Genomic DNA, 22,363 nt, shown 5'->3' on the forward strand with positions numbered 1-22,363 from the left:
ATAGATGGTGTGTGGTTGGCTAGCCTGATACGTGTTTACATTCGACATTTTAGTACTTATTTTGTTATTTCAAGGATGAGACGTAAGGAAGCTATAAACTGGTTTGACGATGAGTAGAAAACGTGACGTGAAACACGAGAATAGAAAAAAAATCCTTTTTAACTAATGGGGAATATATATTCTGGCTGTGTGCTCTCCTTTCCCCGAATCCTACAGATTAAATGTACTCGATTTTGTCGATGGACTTCAAATACTGTTGAACTGAAAAGCAAAGTCACTACGAAAATATTCTTTCACGAAATAAAGTCCTGATTAGGCCTACTACCTTGACCCCAACAACTGTAGACTGTGAACTTTGAACATGGCCAACAAGACCTGACGACGCGTCGGGAATCATTTACCTTTGACACGGCCTTCAACTTCAAGGCAAGATAGCCAATTCGTAATTAAGATATGGTAAAATAATCTTATCTGCCGTTAAATGCTGTCAATTATCGTTTAGCTGTAGGATAAGTTGGGGTTATTTGAATCATTTCAAGTTTTAAGCCTTATAATTTAACATTGTATGCAATCAGATATTTAAAAAATTCAGAATTTAATGTAACTATTTTTTGCATCATATGAAATGAAAATTTTTTCGGTAACTTTTTTCTTGGTAAAAAATTATTAACGAAAACACCAAGCCAACATGATAATCCAAATATCGTTATGCTACATGGACCATATATTTCGTTGCTTCAAAGTGCACGTATAAACACAATAATTAAGTGTAAAAAGTGATCAATTTATTTTCCAAACATCTACATCAAATAATGTTTTTTTTTTTTCCCCATAAGCACCAACAAAAATTTCATGAAACCATCCGCCGCAGCATTTTGCCAACTTATACATTCACCTTTGATCTGTGACTTTTCTTACAAATATCTAACATCACAGAAGCCACATTAATCTGATGTTTCTGACATAATTTCGTAGCTCGTAGAGGTTTCACTGTTTTCTCATTCTGCGCTGTCGCTTCTGTTTTCCATAAAACTTTGCATGAGGACTTGCTGTTGGCTTGTTTCTTGTTGATTTATTAAAAGTTGATTTCTTTTTAGTTCTGGTTTTTTCAATATGTTCTGGACATGTCATGCGACAAGTAGATCCCTTTGCTCTAGTCAATATTTTATTATTTTCCTCTTTTTTTGGTGTTGGCAGCACATCAGAAAAGAATGTGGTTGCATTTAAAGATTAGTGTCTTTCAGAAACTGGTTTCATAGAGAAATTTGGTGACGAAGTTGGGATTTCTGACAATTCCACATTTTGTGCTTCAGTTTCATTGTTATGGTCGCTAGGGATTGTATTGTCAACAATTGCTGAAGGGAGGAACGTTTCTTCAGATATTTTATCTGCATGGAAAGGATGAATACCAGTGCATTTACATCCTTTAACTGCATTGCCAACAGTTGCACCCTTTCCTCCTTGATGCATTTAATATGCCACCAAAAACGAACTTGCTGATGGAAGCTGTGGGATTGGCATGAACGAATGAATTTGTTTCATGGTGGCAAACATGTTTTCAAAGGCTTGAAAACACTTCTGTCCAGGGGTGGCAAGACATGTGGGGTCAGACATAGTAACTCGATTCGATGTTCCACACTGTGGCGGTACATCGCCACTACATCTGCTGTGCTGCGCCCACCGTGTGGTTATCAGCAGGATATGCCATGTCTGTGTGCGTGTACACCCCTGGGGGTAGAAGTCAGCACGCCCTCCAGGAGTCCCGTTAGCCCGGATGCCAAGAGGATTATCACCACCCCCCCCCCTCCTCCTTATCAACACGTGGAGCTGTTTCCTGGTCTGCGAGGAGAGAAGCGCCAGTTCTTGTCTGCCATCGTCACAAGCAGGCCGAGTTGAACGCTGTATGATTAATGTAATAATTGTTCGCGCACTCAACGGCGCCAATAAATAGTTCTTAGCAGCAGAATTTTTGTTTAATCTAACGTCCCTGCAAAGCAATCAGTAGCCTCATTGGCTACGCACACAATACTCTTAAGCACTGGTGTGAGATATGTCCGAGTACCTGGTGAACAGTGTTTTTGAAAATGCTGCAGCCAAACCAAAAACAAATCTTCGTTAATGTAACCTGACCCCGACATTGCAGTTTGACTGCCAGGAGGCATTCCATTCTTATATTCTTCCCTCATTATTTTGCATTTGAATGTAATGATTGGTGGAATGAACACCCCGCTAGCATTGCAACAGACAAGTGCTGTTGCATTTTCTCATCGTTCCAAATTTGTAAGTGATACTAACCACTCTTAAGGGCCTGTTGTTCATTGGGAAACCGCTCTCATCGACATCGTACATGTTATGAGGCTTGTCCTGAATACCAAACTCTACCAAACACTTGTCAATATGTCATACAATTTATCAACAAGATCTTTATTTAAACAAATAGCCCGAGCTTTCGAAAGATCTTGTGGTTTCCTTAAGGAAATTTTTTTTCTATGCCTGGCTATAAAAGATAAAACCAATCATTTCCGGCCATTTTTATTTCGTCACTCCATGGCGTACTGATGTTTATCAATTTTGCAAAATGGTACATTGCCCTTCTCACACTGACAGATGAGTGGCAAAAACCACGGCTATAAAGACTTTTGAATCTATTCACTAGATCATTGTCCTGCTCAGGTGAAAATATTGTGGGATGAATAGTCATTAAGAACAACTATTTTTGCTTGATTTATTATTTCTTCAGACCATTGCAAGTAGGCATTTTACTCTTATAATTCCTCGCCATCTGAAAAAAGAAATAAATATTAATCTAACTCTGTAGAGTTCAAAAATTAATTTTATCTTTAAGCGTAGGCAGTAATTATAGATGATTATATTTCCAGAATTAAAAAAAAGCAAACTTATGTTAACTACAACCAATTTTGCAATTAATCAATTCATAATAAACAATAATTATTCAAATACAAGTTAATTCTGTTAATTCTGTAATTTTTTATACTTTTTAGTTTTAAACTTTATTAAAAATGGTTAATAGTTATGAGCCATTCCGGCCAAAATGGGAATTCTTTTAAAAAAAAAATTATTTTTTCAAGAAATATGTATAAATTTTTTTAATGTAGATAATACTTAAAATTTAAGGATAACACTGTTTAATTTAAGAAATATACAAATTTTAACATGATTTACAAGCATTGAATCTAGTGGTGTAAACTTTTTACAGTCACTACATTATTTTCTAAGCGTTGGTAGTACCTACTGAATAAAAAGATAAGCTTTTAACAAAGTTTTGAAAGGTGCTATGGTTCAAGAGATGTTTTAAGTGTGTGCACTGGAAATTTCATTGATACAGGTGAGTAAATTCAAAATGTATATATTAAACAGTAAGTACATGTTTGTAATGTAACATCCGTGACAGAAAACTTGAAAAAATTTTTCTATTCAGTAATGGACTTTCATTCCTCTGTAACAATTAGGCCATGTTGGCATCTAGGTCAGGTGCTGACTGCCTACTATCTTTAAGTCACTATACAAGTTTTTAATATTTAAAAAATAAGTGTCACGGATGTTACACATTTAAGGTGTTAGCATTTTTACCACCAGTATTTATATGTCAGAATGTCTCTGGGCTTTAGCCTACATCATCATAACCTACATAACCTATATTTCAGTATGTGATGGATGTAAATAACCTACATTATTCCATTTTGTTGCAGATAATGGCACCTGTCACATCTGCTGCAAGAACAGCGAAGATGAGAGCAGAAATGAAGTCGGAAAATACAGAGAGGTGGGCTGAATATTTGAAAAAAGACAGAGAAAGAAATTGGTTGAAGAGGCAAGCAGAAAAACAGAAGTGCATTAATGATAAGAAGCTATTAAACACTAAACGAGAAAAAACAAGACTTAGAGTGCAGGAATGGAGGAAGAAGAAAAGACTAGTAACCAACATTTGTAAGGAGCCTACAAACCTTTCAGCACTGGGTTCCTACACTTCTACCAGCACACTTCGTAAAGCTGTCCACAAGGCACGTAAGAACTTGCCAAATAGTCCTACGAAGAAACAAGCTGTTGTTAGGCAATTGATGAAAGAAAGTTTTTCAACTCCAGAGGATGAGCTTTTTAAAGCACAAAAATTTCTAGCACCCAGGGGAAAATTGTACAGAAAAGAAGATTTGGAAACTGCAAGAAATTTTTTTGAGAATGATGACATTAGCTGGCAAACTTCTGGGAAAAGAGACTGCATAACAGTGAAAAATGAAGTCACAGGAAAGAAAGAAAAGAAGCAAAAACGTTTCCTTATGATGAGTGTTGTTGAAGCTCACCAAAAGTTTTCTGAACTCTACCCTGAAATACACATATCTCGTTCTAAATTCTTTGAAATGCGCCCAAAACATGTAAAACCCATTAAAGATACTCCACATAATGTTTGTGTATGCATTAAACATTCAAATTTCAGATTTTTAGCTGAGGCTATCTCTCCTTTTTGTATTGGTTATCAAGGAAATTCTTTAACACCAACATCGCTGATTCAAATAATGTGTTGTAATACACATGAAGAACGATGCATGACTAATAAATGCTCTGTTTGCCATTATGATGTAAAAAGTCTGCTGGAACCACATTCTGACTTTTCAAGGGAGGTGAAATGGAATAAATGGATAAAAACAGAGGGTCAGTTGGTAGTTGAAAAGGTATCTTCAAGTCTACAAAACCTTGTAACACAACTAAATACATATATCCCCAATTTCAAGAAGCATGTGTTTGTAAAATGTGAGCAAGCAAGATACTTTGAGGACAAAAAGAATAACTTAAGGAAAGGAGAAGCTGTGATGCAAGTAGACTTTGCTGAGAACTACAGCATCATTTCACAAGACGAAGTGCAGTCTGCCCACTGGCAACACTCCCAAGTGACAATTTTTACGTGTTGCTTGTGGTTTGAGGACATGGCATTTTCATATGTGGTAGTAAGTGACGATGTGAGCCATTCCAAACAGTCAGCTTGGACTTTCATAAAAACAATAATTTCTCACTTTCAGCAGAACCCAAATGTGTCTTTGTGTGATCTTATAATATTTTCAGACAACTGTTCTTCCCAATTTAAGAGCAAGTATACAGTTTTTAACATGTGCTTTTTGGCTGACGATCTCAATGTGAAGACTGTAGAGTGGAACTTCTTTGCTGCTGGTCACGGAAAGGGTGCAGTAGATACCATCGGAGGCCAAGTAAAAAGAATGGTTTGGACAACTGTCAAGGCTCGACGTACTACAGTCAATAATGCTGGAGAATTCTTCAATGTAGCTCAAGCTCAGTGCAAGTCCACTGAGGTACTTTACGTAAGCAAATAAGAAATAGAAGAGACTTCAGTGTTTCTGAACAATCGGTGGGAGAAAGTGAGAGGTACGACGGGTATAAGAGAAATTCATTACTTCAGGAAAATCGATGACTTGCATGTTGCTGCTGGGTTTACCTCAACGTCTGCCAAAAGTAAAGTTCAAGTTGCTTTCAGAGGCAAAGCAGCGATGACAAATCAGAAGTGTAGGTGGAGTGATGTGTATTCTTCTGATACGGACAACAGTGTTGCAGAGTCAAAGTTTGAAGATTTTGAGCAATCTTGTGAAGATAATACTACTGAACTCTTTCATTCCTCAAACACAGATGACAATCATCGACCCATTAACATTGCAAATATTACTGCTGGTATGTATGTAAAAGTATGCATTACTGGTCATGGAAAGTCCAAAGCTAGCCATCATTATTTTGCAATATGTCAAAGTGCATTGAATGTAAATGGTGATCTACGTGTGCTCTTCTTGAAAAAGTGGAAAGCTATTTGTTCCTGATGAAGACGATGAGAGAGATGTACATGTTAATCAGGTGGTATGTACTATTCCGATCCCAGACATTAAGGAAATAGGAAGAGTGGTGTATAAATTCAAAGACAAAGTTTGTTTGTGATGTGATGTTCTTACAGTTAAATATATTATGTCTTTAAATTTCTGTACACTTCAAATGCTTTAAATGTGTAAGTATACATACTTGGCATGTGTTTTCTTTAGTTGGTTAAATTAGTAATTTTAGTCTCTTTATGTTTATAACAGTTACTTATATTCAGTATTTTTACTTAGAATTTTCAAATTGGCCTGTAAATTTGGGAAAATTTAGGATAATAATACCAGCTGTAACATCCGTGACAAAATGTGTGTAACATCCGTGACATGAAAAAAAAGAGCTATAAAATATTTACTGAATGTGTTTTCTTTGCGTTCCTGATAGTTATGAAACTACCATAGCTTTCAGACAAACATTATGGATAAAAAAGTATTCTTGTGTGAGGCAGAGACCAGAGTTTTTTGATTTCATTTGACAAGGCCCGAGGTGAGTTCACAAATTTTGTAACATCCGTGACACAGCCTTTTATTGATTTTTTTTGCAAAATTTGTAAAATATAGTCAACAAAATTTTTGCTGTATGAAGATAAAGATATTTTTCATGGAGTCCAGTAATAAAAAAATGCAAAATAAATTATATTTTGAACATATTGAATTTAAAATTAGTACTAATGTAACATCCGTGACAACCGGAATGGCTGTTATTGTATTTATTTTTTCAAATTTAATTTCTTTACCATACACCTTAAAAACATGAAGGGAATATAAACGAACGAATATTTGAGAGTGATCAATTAGCCCCACGTAAAACAAAATTCTAAACTTCTAATAGTTCCGAGACCAAGCAACAGATGCCGCTAGTTTCATAATAGAACGGCGAAATGGTCCTTTCATGTCGTGATACAAAAACTACATGCACAGAGTTGCATTTATTATTTTGTCGTAAGATCTTAAAGAACAAACATCGAAAACTACATCAGTGTCATGTATTCACAGAAAATACTTCCCTCACAAATTTTAAATCATTATCACATGTGATAAGTTAAAGATGTTTAGTTAAATCTTCTAATACTTCCATCCACGAATTCACTCACTAGCTCTCACACGAGAAATGGCGTCTTAGCTTTGAATAAAAGAAGTGATAATTTTACTTCTTATTTTTATCAAAAAAGTCCCATGGCCCATGGCCCTGCCCTACATATAAACTATATATTCGTAAGTTTAGAATGAATGTGCTTTAACTTACGTGTCTATAATTAGACCAATTGTATTTTTTTTAAATTAGGGGGTTATTTGCATTGATACATTATTGCCCTTTGTGGTTTTAGGAGAAATTATTTTATGAAGTTGAAAATTAATATTTTTTTTGTCTCTGTATACAGCATTGAAGTGGGTGTTGTGTATAAATATTACTTTTTACGACTGATTTAGCATATTTTATGACACGATGCCTAAAAAATTCGGTCAAATATATGACTTCACTTGGACCTGTGGATCTATTTTCCTGTCTGGGTCATTATTTTATATTTATTTAAACTCGTAGTCCTTTTGATTGGATTAACTCATGGAAAAATTATATGTATGTATTGCAAACTTTTTCGAATAATTAGCTGCATTAGTTTGTACTTATAAAAAAAATTAAATTGGTTACAGATATGTAACTTAGTAACTTTTAAAATGTCGTGAATTTTATGACAAATATGACAATGCTAGTGGCTTTGATAGGGTGCTATTTAATTCAGAAAATAATTGTTTTAAAGATATTCAAACTATGTCTTGAAATATTGTGTTTTTCACCTTAGCATAGGCTTATTGTTAACGCCGGCTATCGAAGACTGTAACGCCTGTCGCTGTGCCTGTGGCCCCCCCCCCCCCCTTTTTTTCCCCTTCCACACACACACGCACACACGCACATACACACACACACACAGGACATCCGCTCCTGCCCTCAAGGTCACGCCTCGGGCATGACAGTGACGTCACGCATCTTCTCCTACAGAGTAGAGTCATCTCGAAGGTGTGGAAATTGTTGTAGAAGCGTCTGGAATGTGTCAGGTCAAGACCTGTAGTGTCGGTGAACATTTCAGACAGCTCAACCCGAGACCTGTGTAAGCTACGATTGTGGCGCGCTTCCACAGTTCTTATATTCAGTTTCAAGCGAGAAATTTACTCAAGTTAATGCACCGAGTAAGAAGAGTGGAGAGCAGTGAGTGTAACTGTAAATGTTTTCGTATCTCTATGACTGTAAGATCGGCATAAAATATGCTAGAGAAAAATTCATACAAAAATTATTCTTTAATATCTAGAAAGTTCCTAGAAAGGGTACCGAGTGACGCCACTTCCAAAAAAAACTTTCAAATTGTTTTTCGATCTTGGATGATTCAATATTGAGTTTTAAAGATTTAATATTTTATGGGTCTTGATACTTTAAAAAAAAAATTGTGTCTTGAAATATTTTCAAAACAAATTTATTTATTAAAGGCAAAATACATTAGAAGAATAATTTGGATAGTTTCAACAAAGCATAGATGAAATATTCAAATAAAATCCCTCCATTCATGGTAATGTGAACTAGTTTCAGAAGGACTATGTACATGAAAGTTACTGTTTATGCTCAAAGTAATTTTCTGTGTAAGATATAGCCGTTTGTCTCTAAAACGTGAGTTATAAGTTGCTTCATCAAGTCTACATCTGTATGTACATATTTCCACGTCTATTGAAATTCACTTGATTAATTTTAGAAATTTTCTTACGTGCGACGTTAGCAACACATTTCTGGGAACCTTTTTCAACTGTTAACAACCATTCCTAATCCGGAGGCAAAAAAAGTTTACTCTAAAAAAGGTAATATGGGTTAAGTAATTTTGCCTGGAAGACACTCAGGCTAAAATTTGTTTAATTTTTCTTATGTGAGCTTGGATACTGGTTGTTTCTAGAGAATGACATTTTGTGACTAGAGACAGCGAAGTTGATATAACACATTCCGACGTCGGTTAAATTAGCTAATTTTTAACGTTACTTGTTAATTGAAGTCGCGAATTCTCTAACATTTTAGACTTTGTTATCAATAAAATAAAACAAAACTGGCAGATGGCAACAAACTTTTATATTACTTTTTACCCGCTGATCTGTTTTTCTGTACACACAAGTTTTGTTTTCGTATACAATCCACTGAGTGGATTACAGAAAAATATGAATTTTTTATTTTATTTAAAAGAAATCATAACAGAGTAAATGATTTGGTTTGAAATAACCAACTTTATGTTTCACAATGTTCCATAAAAAACTTATTATGTCGGTGTAACCTATATTGCCTTTATACTACCTTCGTTTTAGCAGCTATTACGTCAGTATGTTAGTAATTATGGTAGAAATGATTTTTATGTTTTTTTATTTATAAACGTATGTATATATATATAAGGTATTAAAGGTAAATGTTGTGTTTACGTACATACACACGAATATCCAGGGTGGTATAGAACTTGGTTGGAAAAATAAATTTATACCAAAATCATCAAAAGAAGAATATTTAAATATTGTTGTTTGGATATTTCGGAGACTTTATGGAAATTGGTACCAAAAATCTCAATGCATATGTATGAGTGATTGATGATTTCACTATTTGTATAATCTCGGAGATGGCATGGTGTAATGCTCATGGTACAATGGCGGTAAAAGCCTGGAGTGCTTTTATTGTATGTAAAATGTAGTTTTTATTCTAAACAATAACTAAACGAACCAGTTTAAATGTATAACATGAATTGACATTTATTCTTTCGCAGTTTAATTTGTAATTTAAAGGTTCTTAATTAAAATAACGAATGGGTTTTCATACAAAGTACAATTTTTTAGTGTAAACTTTGAACCAATCCTGTTTTTTTTTATTAGCTCGTGAATCCTAGGTTGACATGGGATATGTGTAATATTTCTGGAGAAACCTATGTTGTTTTAAGTCCTCTGAGATACACACTCGAATGCCGTTTTTGATTAGCAGCGCACCCTTATCGTGTGCCCACAAAAGTTTTGATGTCCTAGCCTGTCATAATCTTAGCGGTTCCATCGTTTTATGTTATTGCGCATAGCCTAACGTCGCAAAGCTTAACCGTCGCCGTTTTTCTGAACAATTTAGAGCATGCTAATTATCTATTTTACTGTAGTGTTTTCTAATATCAAGGAAATATATCAACCACAGCGCTGAAAGCTATTTCTGGCTATTGGCTGTTTCTATAGATAGCACAAGAAAGATATTTCATTTTGCGTGTTTTTAGGCAGGTTTGGTTGGGGTTTTTCAGCTTGATAAAACTATTTAAGTTTTACTTATGCTGATAATACATATGTTGTTTACTCGAAAAAAGTTGTACTTCAACTGAATTAATACTCTGTTTATAGAACAGCTACGTAGTACGTAGAATAGCATTCAATTATATATTCTAAGGTTTGCATTTGTTTTCTGTTACTTTTCAATAAAATTTTTAACATTCTATTGCAAATATATTAAAACATATGCTATACCGGATAGTTCTCAGCCTGTTTGTAAACACTGAAAAGCCGACGCATTGACTGGTGGACACAAGTCTAGAGAATGTTAGGTGTGTCTCTTATACTTGTAGGTAAACGGCACAAGTGTTCCTGTATAGTCGCAGCCAACTGTGCCCTAATGATAACACTTGAGGTTTTCCACATCCGTGGTGTAACAGCCTGCACTCTGCGTGGCCACACAGGAAGATACAGGGGTGACCTCATGGTTGGGCGGTACGAGAGGTATGCTGCCTGCTGCTCGTGTACGCATCGTGAACTGCCTGTCTACCAGGCGCAAAGGATCACTATTCAGTTTGTCCATAAAATAATGTCCAAGTTGAAATGGCATATAACAGTTTAATTTAGACTATTTGCAACAAATCTTACATCAAATTGAAGGTAAACTAACCCAGTTGTGCTTACAAATGTCCAATATGTGCACCTTTAGTTAAATGACACACATACAACCTGAAGTCCAATTATTAGGGACCGGAAAAATTCGCGGATTCAATGACCTCTAGGATAGTCTCCATTATCCTCTGCATTTCTCAAGTAAACTCGTGTGTTCATTGGGTACTAAATTGTGAGGCGTCTCCACTGGGTAGCTTGTGATTCGACGCTTCTTTGGCTGATAGTCTCTCATTGGCCCAGATAGCTCCAGTTAAAGTGCGAGCCAATAGCTGAACCAGCAGAATTGTACACATGTTTGAATTTCAGCCTATCACGAAATGAATCCGCGAATTTTTCCGGTCTCTACCAATTATTCCCTCGCTTTAGTTAACACGTCCGGAGTGTTGGAAGCAATAGCCTCTTCAATTCTGTGTCATAACGCTGGTAAATCATTAGGTAGCAGCGGAACGTAGACACGATCTTTTATAAATCCCCAAAGGAATAAATCGCATGACATGTCAGGTAAACGCGGATTCCAGCAAAAAAGCTCTGTCGTCTCGACCAGTACGACTAATCCAACGGTCAGGGATTTCGATGTTCAGCCACTCTCGTATAAAGAGATTATAATGGGGTTGGCCGAAATTGATATTCACTCTTAGCAAACTGCAGAACACAAAACTGTTTACGCTCAGGAGTCTCCATTTTATGTATGGGGTGCTGCAAACGAGAAAAAACTACAACGCTTATAATTGATACTATTAAAATTTATAACTGGGACATTGTTTTATGGAAATAATCTATAGTGACACCTAGCGTCGAAACTAGTCGTCTTCGAAAAACCATTCATACACCAAATATAACCACCAATACCTCCACCAGTTATTGAACAAGATGTCACTTCAAGAACTTTCGTAGAATGTTCTTCAATATACTATAGGCCAGAAAGAGACCATGTTTGGATATATTTTTAAGTAAAAACTAATTGTTTTTAATATGTCATAGATTATTTTCACGTATCTTAATTATGTAACTCCGTCGACTAGTCTCTCTCTCTCTCTCTCTAGCTGTGATAGTTGACCCCCCAAGTTCATGTTGCGAGGGTCGCAATTTGGATCCCAACCTCTGGTATGATTCAAAGTTTTGTACCCGAGCCTGTCATAATCTTAAAAATCCCATTGCTTTATGCTGTCGTGCTTAGCCGTGCAACGAAACGTTTTACCGTGGCTCTTTTTCTGAACTATATAGAGCATGCCAACTATCTGTTTTACTGTAGTGCTCAACCACAGTGCTTGTATGCTATTTCTGGTTATTGACTGTTTCGATAGAATGCATAAGATTAATATTTCATTTTGCTTGTGTATGTTGTGCTATGTACTGGGTCTACTCTGAACCCAGTAAGTTAAAAATTCTGCTTGGGTCAGACACGGTAGACGATTAATCGGCGCAGGAATGAAACCACGTTCAAAAAGTAGGTGCTTTAATGTGAATAAATACTTGAAAATTACCAGTATAAGTTTTAGAGCAAAGGTATACAATATATATTTAATCAAAACAAGGGCAGTGGTTACAAAAACTATCGCATGGTAACGTGACACAAACTTAGTTACGTGCGTTATGAACATACAAATAAATGACCGTGATAATTATGCATCATGCGTGTAACCTAAAGATTAAACAGAATTTGAGTACATGCTCAGTAAGCACATAAAATGTTATATAATGGTTTTCCCCTTAATGCAAATTGTACTTGAAACTTTTACAAATTATGTAATAACAAATTGATAATGCAATTTAAAACATGTATACTACAGTGATTATACGATGTGCGTGCACGCATCATCCACGGACAAAAAGAGAGTTGCAAAATGTTCTCTAGAAAAGAGCTATCACAGCGGGGATAGACATATTATGATCAGTATTTGACTCGGGTAAGCGTTCAGGCGAACCAAGCAGTGTTAGGCCGCAGTTCCCAACACGGGAGGGCAACCCCGAGAGGCGCGCCCAGGCTTTCCATAGAACATAAAAAGCATAAAGATGGTGCACAAAAGGCCACGCGGGCACAAACAACACGAAGCCAAACTGAAAGTTGGCTGGTGAAAGCGAAACGAAATTTATACAAGACACAAACACATCAACACTTACGTTACGCGCATGTCCACGACATGCCAGACTGCAAACTAAATTCGAATTAAGGCACTGCCATGACAACCTCAGCGTGATTTCGGGACCCACACAAGACTAGAGATCAACTGTAAATCTGAATTCAAATGAAGACCGAACAATACCTTACACGGTCTTTTATAGGCAAACATGACAGTACACATGCGCTAAGCTATGGAAAAAGTCAAGTGAGGGATGATGGGGCACGGTAGTTTGAAGGGGGAGAGGGTAAACGCAGGGAGAATGGTGAAACACCACCGAGGGCACATCTTCGATCTTCGGCACTTCGTGCCCGGTGCAGTAGAAAACAAATAATTTCAGAAACTGGATGATTATACAATGTTACAAGTGGGAATACACGTCCGAAAATAATAGCATATATAAATTAACTAGAGTTTATTTATTAACTGATATTTACACTTTATTAGTTACACCGTCTACAAATGAACTGCATTTTATTAGGTCTACTATTTACACACCCCACTGGAGGTCCTTTCGACAGTGTCTGGCTTTACTTTTAGTCTCTCACCACTCACCTCGGTCCAAACACACCACTTCGCACACCGAAGCCACTCGCTCGTCGCCCACTATCGCTCGCCACTGCTGAAAGGCTCTCGAGACTTTCTCGCGGGTCACCTTCGCTTTTATCGCCATCAAAGAGACTTCCCCTTTCGCCCGGGTTCTCCTCGCCCTACACTTCGTGCGCCTTACGCGCGCACTCAACTTCTTCATGCGCCTTACGCGCGCACTCAACTTCTTCATGCGCACACCCAAATCTTGTATCACGCCGAGGATTCGCCGTTATCTCCACCAGGCACTTTCCCTCGCCGCAGGTCGGCCCCGCCGACATTGCCTTGGGAACCCGCAGAATCATCCAGGCAGCCAGGCATCCGGACTCCGCGAAAGGAGGAGAGAGGAGGGTGTGGTTGACATTAAGTGGCCTGCTAATGGAGGGTCCATGTAGTGGTAGTAGGTACGGGCGTTACCTTTGTCGCGCCCGCTCCAGGAGAGGGTTTCCCCAGAGACAAGTGTAGCCATTGCGCCGCCCCGACCGCCTCTTTACACTAGTGGTGTGTGTGTGTGTGTGTGTGTGTGTGTGTATACATATATACACCTATGTCTTTTTTTTTTCGGGACTATCCCAGCTGACCAAAAGCATAGCACCCGTTGATAGGTCAGCAGTTCCAGGCAATTACCTGAGCCTGCCCCTGGCTAGCTAAGCTATCCAGCCAATGAGGAAAAACGAGACCTTTGATTACTAAACAGCTTCAGGCAATCGGGAAGAATACTCTACATAGAAAAAGGCTTATAAAGTTACGTTATTTATACAGAACTTCTTTAAGTATTTCCTACTTGTAGATGGCGTCTACAGTATTGTTCGAAACGTTTAACTATTTTTCAACCTCGTCGGCGCTACAATTCACAAGCCCATCAAATTCAGGTGGTTACAATTTAAACCAAATGGTAGCTGTTAAACTTTCTTATTATTTATTTGTGCTGTAGGGCAGTAATTAATAGCCCGTCTGTTTCTAATTTTCGCGCATGCTCATCGATAAGAAAAAGTGCAAAGCGTAGAAAACTAAGGGGACTAGAAGTCATTAATAAACTCTTAGCTTTACATTTTTAATACAGCTTATCGTTCTCGCGTGTCTCAATATACACGGTTAATTTCACTGATTGGCATAAACACGTCTTATGTTCTAGTTAATGGTGTTTTTAGCTTAGTTTATAAATGCATGAAGGCTATGTATGAGTCCATTTTCGCCTATCATCTTAACGGTCGCCGAATTGATTTGGATATAAAGTGATATTAAAGGGACTGTTGCAATGTAGTTTAGACATTGAAATTTTTGGTTTATAGTTGACGAACGCTCATGTTTCTAAGATCGTACATGAATGCAAATAACTCTTAAAGTAAAGAATATCCAGTTAGCTACTTTTCACACAGCGTTGAGTGGTATGATAAAGAAACTGTTTTTTTTTTTTTTTTTTTTTTTTTTTAAAAAGACAATTTGTGTTAAAAATCGCTTCCTCAGACTACCAGGCACGAATAAACACAACTGATATTTTGGAAGGTTTTGGTTAGCATCTCCACATGAATTGCCAGAATTTATTTTGTTATGTTTGATTTCAGTTCGGCGATTTTGTATTTTTTATTTTTTTTGCTTAGGTGAAGGGGAAGAGTTATATATATTTTGCCGGCAGCAAGTTTAGCGATGGATCAAAAGAATTGTTGCACTCAGCCTTTCAGATCCGCCATACAAGAAGAAAAAAAAAAGAGGTAGTTTCAAATGCATAGATCGCGAAGGCCAAGCGAAGAACTTAAGATTTTGATCGTGCTGGCACGGAAGTTCCGGCATGCTGATTAACGTATACAACGAATGAATAGTTTCTTATCGCACGATTGATTCACGAAGTTGTAAACAGTTTTGACGTAAAACGTTTGTAGTATCAGACTGGAACATACGGTGTGACCGTGTCTGGTCACAAGACGTTAAATTAAATTCCACCACCAAAACATTTAAGGACATGAAGAAAGCTTACCTTCTATTGTTGACGTGCAGGAATAAACTGACCTCTTGTGACGTCACGACTCATAGATAAGCTACGGCTGTGTGCGGCAGAAGACAGTTCACTTTCAACAAAATACCATAGACAAAGTGGAGACTTCATTCCTACACAACATCGAATTCAGTGTTACCAACTCCGGATTTAGCAAGAAGAAGAATAAATCCCGGAAATTGGTTGTTTATCGATTATGTGAACTGGTATGAAGATCTTTCTAGAACATTCGAAAATTATCTCTATTAATCCCGAGAAAATAAGAGGGGCAATAGGAGGGAAGGGGGGGTGAGAAATGGGTATATAAGCCCGGGATTTTGATCAGTTAGGCATTGAGCAGCAGGACCATCACCAACATCATCATGAGGCATTAGAGAGAGAGAGATTGATAGAAGGCAAGGTGTTTTGGAGAGCTAAGTATGGGTGTTGTAATTATTTGTTATGATATGGCCAGTAGAGTTTAAAGTTTTGATAATGATGAAAACAACTGTGAGTAGTAACCATTGGACTAGTGTTTTGTACGAATATGATGCACCTGTTTAAGCTTAGTGTTGCTTTAGGTGTTCATAATGTGGATTGGCACTTGGTAAATTTGGTTGCACCTCCTTCGCTTTTTGCTTGTTGTGGGCGGCCATATTGCTTTCAATAAGTAATTGATTTTAGCTCTCCAAAGACCTTTTCCTTGCGAGTTGATTAATGGTTTGTTTATGTTTGGTTTAAAGTCATTAAGCATTTAAATGTACCTTGTAATAAAAGTACTCTTCTAGCCTAGAGTTTTGAAACCAAAGAAAGTATTAAAGTCAGGAATATTTATTGTGTATAAATTATAAAATATTTGTTATTTATGAGATCTAACTATTCTTGTATTATTTATGAGATATCTCTAGTCAATTATAAAACATTTGTGATATATTTATGAGATCTAACTATTTTTTGTACTATTTGTGAGATATTAAGATTAACAATAAACCTTGAAAATATATTTGATGTGTTCGGTCAATGTTTTTGCCACCTTACATTTTTCAGCATAGGTTTTGATGTTCACTTTGATTTGAAATTTTAATATGCAGGTTAGGCCCCATCTGGGCAAGTATTTACCTTGTGGGAAGTAACAGGGATTTTGTGCTTGCAGTGGGAGTTGGGACTCTGATGGGGCCCGGCCTCAACGGGTACCAGGTTAGAAATTTGAACCGCCACGAAAACAACTTTTTTGTCGCTTTGCCTTAATAACTTCTTAACTGTAAGCCTCGGTTATGCAAGTGGGGAGTTGTTTTTGTCATATACAGTCAGTTAGCTAATACGACCTTGAGTATGTATTGCGGGCGAATAGATTGGTCCATGGGAGACTTAAGGATTGTAGAAGGGAAGGGGGAGCGCGAGCTCTAAAAGCGCGGGGGCGCTAAGGACGACACTGGTTCGCGCATCATACGCCTCTTCGACCCTACGCGCCAGGCACTGAACTGGAGTGCAGTGCAATCTTCGCGTAGGTAAAGGGGCGGCACTATAATTTTATGGTGGAATATTAAAGATGAAGGCTTCTTCCACTTCTCTACACCATTTAAAATACTGTGCGTAGAAACTCCTATACCTTAAAATGTCCGTGAAATAACTGGTTTTAACCTTTACACTGTACAATAAGTACACGTTATAGACGAACCTTGAAACTAAACTTGTCCAGACAAGTGCAATGGCTCTTGAAACTTTCAATCAATTTTGAGCGGTTTATAAATGACGCTTTTTCAACTGGAGCTCTGCATCCCGTTTCGTGGCCTGGGCTATCAAACGTGGCGCTCTCGGTCCTTTCTGTTCAGTTTAACTCACGATCTGACGAGGTAACGCGGTGATTCTAGTGTCTTGTGTACAGAGTTTGTCGAGATCTATCGACTTAAGTAACAATTAGTGTCCTTGGACAGATTTTCTTTGTAAAAACTTTTAAAATGCAGTTTTCCGGCCTCAGGCCGCGCAAGAGCCGGCTGAACACACGGATCACGCATATGCTTATAGAGGAGGCTGTGGGCCACGCACAGGTGCCTCTACGTCAGGCGACGAGCCAGCGAGACGGGTTTCTGGAACATCAAGTAGGCGCGGCGCTCTGCCGCAGTCATGGTGTCGCTTTCCCTTCACCCTTCGGTCCAACACGCTACGAGCGACTCTCTGCCGTAGACGTTTCACCTTGAACCATCGGTTGTGCGCCCCGACACAGTCTAGACAATGATTGGAAATCTGAAAGTAAAAAAAAAAAAAAAGAGCATTTTGGAATTTTTATTCCAATGTTTATGAACAATTGGCTGTTTAAAAATTTCTGTGGCTTATTTTGGTAACTTAATTGTCTACTACAATTGTGTTGGATTACTTGCATAATCTCATAATGTATTTACCCTCAGTGAGGTTTGTGCATGGATAATTAACAAACAGAATTACATATTATCACATTTATATTGCCCTACCTTGAATAAATAAAGTTCAATCTTTGGTTATTTGTTTGTGCCTAGAATGCTCGCAGTAAAAAAAAGAACGCTGATTAATTTTTAAAAGTAAGTAGCGATATAGTGCCAAATCAGGGTAAGGGAAAACCTGGTAAATTCAGGGAATTTAATTTGAGATCTTGTGTGGCCACCCTGAAAAAACATTATGACTAATGGAATGGTACGGAAATGGGTTAGAGCTTTTAAAGATGGCTGCACGAATGTTCATGATAAGGAACGAAGCTGGAGACTTTTTGTCATTACTGTAGATTTGGTGCAGAAATTTTACGAAAAGGTGAGGAGACAGACGTGTTATGATTTCGTCGTTATCTGATGAAAACGGCCGTGCTGCATTGTTTGTTAAATCAGGCGGCAGACTTCTATGAGGATGGGATTCAAAAGCTGGTTGTACGATACGATAAGTGCCTAATATTGGTGGGAATTATGTAGAAATTTTTTGTAAAAATATTTTTTTTTTAAGAAAAGTCTGTTTTTTTTTTTAAATTTTAAAACGGTACTTGCTTTAAAAAAACATGCCTCGTACTATGGGAACTAAGGACTTAAGATATTAATATTGCCCCAGTAAATAACGTAAACTACACGAAGGAAACCTCAAACCATCCTTTCCCGCCATCACTATGTACCAGAACCTACTTTACCAACTTATTAGCCACATTCAGTGGTAGCCTTCCAGAAATTTCCCCTCCGTTATGCAGTAATCCCATAAATTATTTTAAATTGTAAAGTAGATGAGATAAAAATCTATTTTAATAATCCCCACAGTTGTGTGTAGGCTGTCTCAAGTCATCAGGTTGCACATGTTCCTGTTGGATGCTGTACTTCTGACACCGTATTTCCACACTCTTGCGGGCTATCATCGTCTGTGTACAAGAACGCTGCTCATCACAATCATCCGAAGCCGTCTACTTCCTCTCTTGCGTATCTATGTCAACTCCACGTGTCTTTGTTAGGTTGTGGCTGGGCTAATTTTTCCATGCGACTATTAACTGGTACAGCACTTACGGTTACTTGTAATTATGATTTGGGTCTACAAAATGATAAACCATAGGGCATTTTTTGATAAAGACGCGGTTTGGGAGATATTACTTGAAATTAAAAAAAAACTTTAGTTACACGACGCCAAAACGCGGGGATTATAAATGCTATGCATAAATATCGCAACGGCACGCCACTCTTTAGACGCAAAATTGTTGTTGATATTTGCCACTTAAGAACGGAATGTGGATTGTGAATGAGTGGTTGATAAGCTTTGGTATGTCTTGGAAATGCGTGTTGTGTTTCCGTAGGCATTGTTCTTTATCAGCCGTAGTTCTTAGTGAATTGGCGATTTGCGCGTGAGAATGCGTTGTTGAGTCATGTTCATCATATCAACAGTTCACGAGAAAGGCGCGCGTGCAATGACGCAACATATTCTCTGTACTGTGACTGTACGTTCAGACGAACCTCGTGACTAAGGGCAGTTGCGACCGATTTGGACTGTCCTTTTAACACGCTGACGTTTCGTCACTACACGTAGCCTGCTAACTGATTTCAAACACGTATTTTGCGAAGCAAGAAACGGTAAACATAGAACGTGGAGATTACCGCAGGAAAAAAGTTGCGTGATTACGAACACTAGGTTTTTAGTTAAAATCCGTTTATTAATGATGTTTTGACGGTATGTACCGTAACCTTCGAGTTGGAACACACATTTCGGATGGTATTCATCGCACCGGTGCTACGTTATGTAGCACATGTGTACGAGTTAGTGGCACGAGTTTCTTTTTATCATAGCTGAAACTGTTAAGGAGCCAAACCTATTTACAGTGAAGTTTAACGTAAACAATATTTGAGGTTAGGAACTGTTATGGTAGTTTTTTTTATCTATGGTTTTACGTTTGATTTGGCAATATACAAGTATTGAAACATTGACGACACAAATTTATTTTTCCCCGTCTTTAAATTAAATAATCATCAAACAGATCAGACAGTTAAATACCCTAGATAAATATAAAAACAGTATATTTAATTTATTAGTGAAACTTATTTTCCACATTTCCTTAACAAAATAGTTAATTTAAGGTGCAAGTTAATTATTTTTTGCCGGCCCTTAGACGTCACTGATTTATTCCGCGGCTCACCAGTTTCGCGTATCATAAAGAAACACATCGCATGTTGGTTCGTAATCACCAAACGCGGTGCTTGTTTTGGTAGACCGTGGAGAATACCGCAAGTCTCCGCGAGAGTTCTTAATCAGCCCGTTGAAGTGGGTTCGCATCGTTTACATGATTCATTGTACGAAGTCCATGAAGATATGTGTATCTTGCGAAAAGTTTTCAAAATCGTATTGAAATCTCCTCCCGGTTGAAATCTTCAGTGGTAAGACTAACCATATTAAAACAAGGCTCGGTCACACGCCGATTTTTTTATTTAATTTTCTTGTAATACTTTTAATTGATGGATTTTTGTGTAAAATAATTATACTACAGCTCCAGTATTTGTTGTAGGATCACAAATTTTCTCGCCAGATAATTATTTAGCTATCAAGCTGTGGAAGATTACGCAAGTGATGATAATTATGAACTCTTGCGTGACGATTCGCCGCTATTAGATCATTCATAGTAAATATCTGAAAGTATTATTAGTAAATTTGAGACGAAATACAAAATGCAAGAGGGCTATCGTAATAAATTTACAGTAAACGTCCTCCAATAGTGTCATTGTCATGAAAATAAAGAGAAAAAAACAAAATGGCGTGTGAAACAAGATCTTTAAGGATTAGTAAAGAGTAGTTGGAAATAGGGGGTTCAAGAACAGGCGGAGGATCGAGGATCCGGCGGCCATCTTGGATGACGTCATCTAATCCGTATGCTAATCCATGCTAATCCGTATGCTAATCTACGCTAATCTACGCTAATCCATGCCAATCTATGCTAATCCATGCCAATCTATGCTAATCCATGCCAATCTATGCCAATCAGTATGCCAATCTATGCCAATTCGTATGCCAATCTATGCCAATTCGTATGCCAATCTATGCCAATTCGTATGCCAATCTATGCTAATCCATATGTTAATCCATGCTAATCCATATGCTAATCCATGCTAATCCATCCGCCATTTTATATTTCTAGAAATTTCCACCAACTTCGAATCGTGACGTCACCGTTGCACTTTTCGTCACGGCCGCCATCTTGGATTAGAATTTTTTTTTCGAACTTTTGAAATTCGATGTAATCATCAGCCGCCATCTTGTTTCGTCTGCTGGTGGCCGCCATCTTGTTTTCGTCTGCTGGTGGCCGCCATCTTGTTTTCGTCTGCTGGAGGCAGCCATCTTGTGACGTCATATAGTTCTGTTGGTCGCCACCAGATAGCAGCAGGGATTATTTTATTTTAACTAAAATATTTTCAGTGCCGAGGCTGGGATTCGATCCATGGGACGTGAAAACGTCCAGGATGTCGTGGTTACGAGGCGGACACCTTGACCACTAGACCACGAGACCAATTGGGATATGGTGGAATAAATAATCTATATATGCTACGTACTGACGGCAAGTTTATGATAAATGGGGGAGGAGGGTGTTTTTGCCTTCCTTAATGCATACCTAAGGCCCCACATTTTAAATTAAAATTATTATACAGCCGCCATCTTTAATTCCAGCACAGACTACCAGATGGCGCTAAATTCAAATATTAGTTAGGGAGTCGGCAGGCAGGTGTCGCATGCCGCCATCTTGGTTCTCAAGTTGGCTGGTAGATGTCGCTAGTATCGCGCGCCAAATTCAAAAATTAGTTGCCAGAGACGGCGCCATCTTGGTTCTCAAGTTGGCTGGTAGATGTCGCTAGTATCGCGCGCCAAATTCAAAAATTAGTTGCCAGAGGCGCCGCCATCTTGGTTCTCAAGTTGGCTGGTAGATGGCGCCACCGTCGCCATATTTTAGTTAATATAATCGATACCAGATGACGCCACCATCGCCATCTTTAGTTCCTAGTGTTGCTACCAGAGTGTGCCACCGTCGCCATCTTTAATTCTTAAAGTTACCGCCGGAGCGCGCCACCATCGCCATCTTTAATTCATAAAGTCGCTACCGGATGGCACCACTGTCGGCCATCTTTAATTCAAGGTATTGTCGCCGGATGGTGCCAAGTTTGAATTTAAAAACCTACAAGTGTTATGCAATGTGTAACCAGTCGAGATAAGTTTGGAACCTGTAGCCATATTATTATTATTATTTATTAATGTATGTTTATTAAATATGATAGAGTATTTATAAAATATTGGTGTTGTGTAGAGTCTCTCTCTCTTCTTCTCGTAGTGGCGGAAGACATCTCGAAGGTAGTGTTAGAATTTATGTATTAAAGCAATCACTCTAGCTGAGGAGA

At 37.8% G+C, this 22,363-nt stretch overlaps 2 protein-coding genes across 2 annotated transcripts in view; both read left to right on the forward strand.

Moving 5' to 3' along the window:
• LOC134529496 (four and a half LIM domains protein 3) overlaps nt 1-22,363 on the forward strand; it is a 411,563-nt gene that overhangs the window by 13,000 nt on the left and 376,200 nt on the right. The gene's annotated exons all lie outside the window — the stretch shown is intronic.
• On the forward strand, nt 3,095-9,405 carry LOC134529494 (uncharacterized). The gene is made up of 2 exons (XM_063363639.1): nt 3,095-3,346; nt 3,711-9,405. Exon 2 carries the CDS (start codon nt 3,714-3,716, stop codon nt 5,340-5,342), a length of 1,629 nt encoding a protein of 542 aa, XP_063219709.1. The 5' UTR covers nt 3,095-3,346; nt 3,711-3,713; the 3' UTR covers nt 5,343-9,405.

The sequence above is a fragment of the Bacillus rossius genome, chromosome 2 (genome assembly GCF_032445375.1).
Source record: "Bacillus rossius redtenbacheri isolate Brsri chromosome 2, Brsri_v3, whole genome shotgun sequence".
NCBI lineage: Eukaryota > Metazoa > Arthropoda > Insecta > Phasmatodea > Bacillidae > Bacillus > Bacillus rossius.

Bases quoted from the DNA above. Each gene is read 5' to 3' on its own strand.
- LOC134529494 (XM_063363639.1), top strand. From the start codon at position 3,714: ATGGCACCTGTCACATCTGCTGCAAGAACAGCGAAGATGAGAGCAGAA.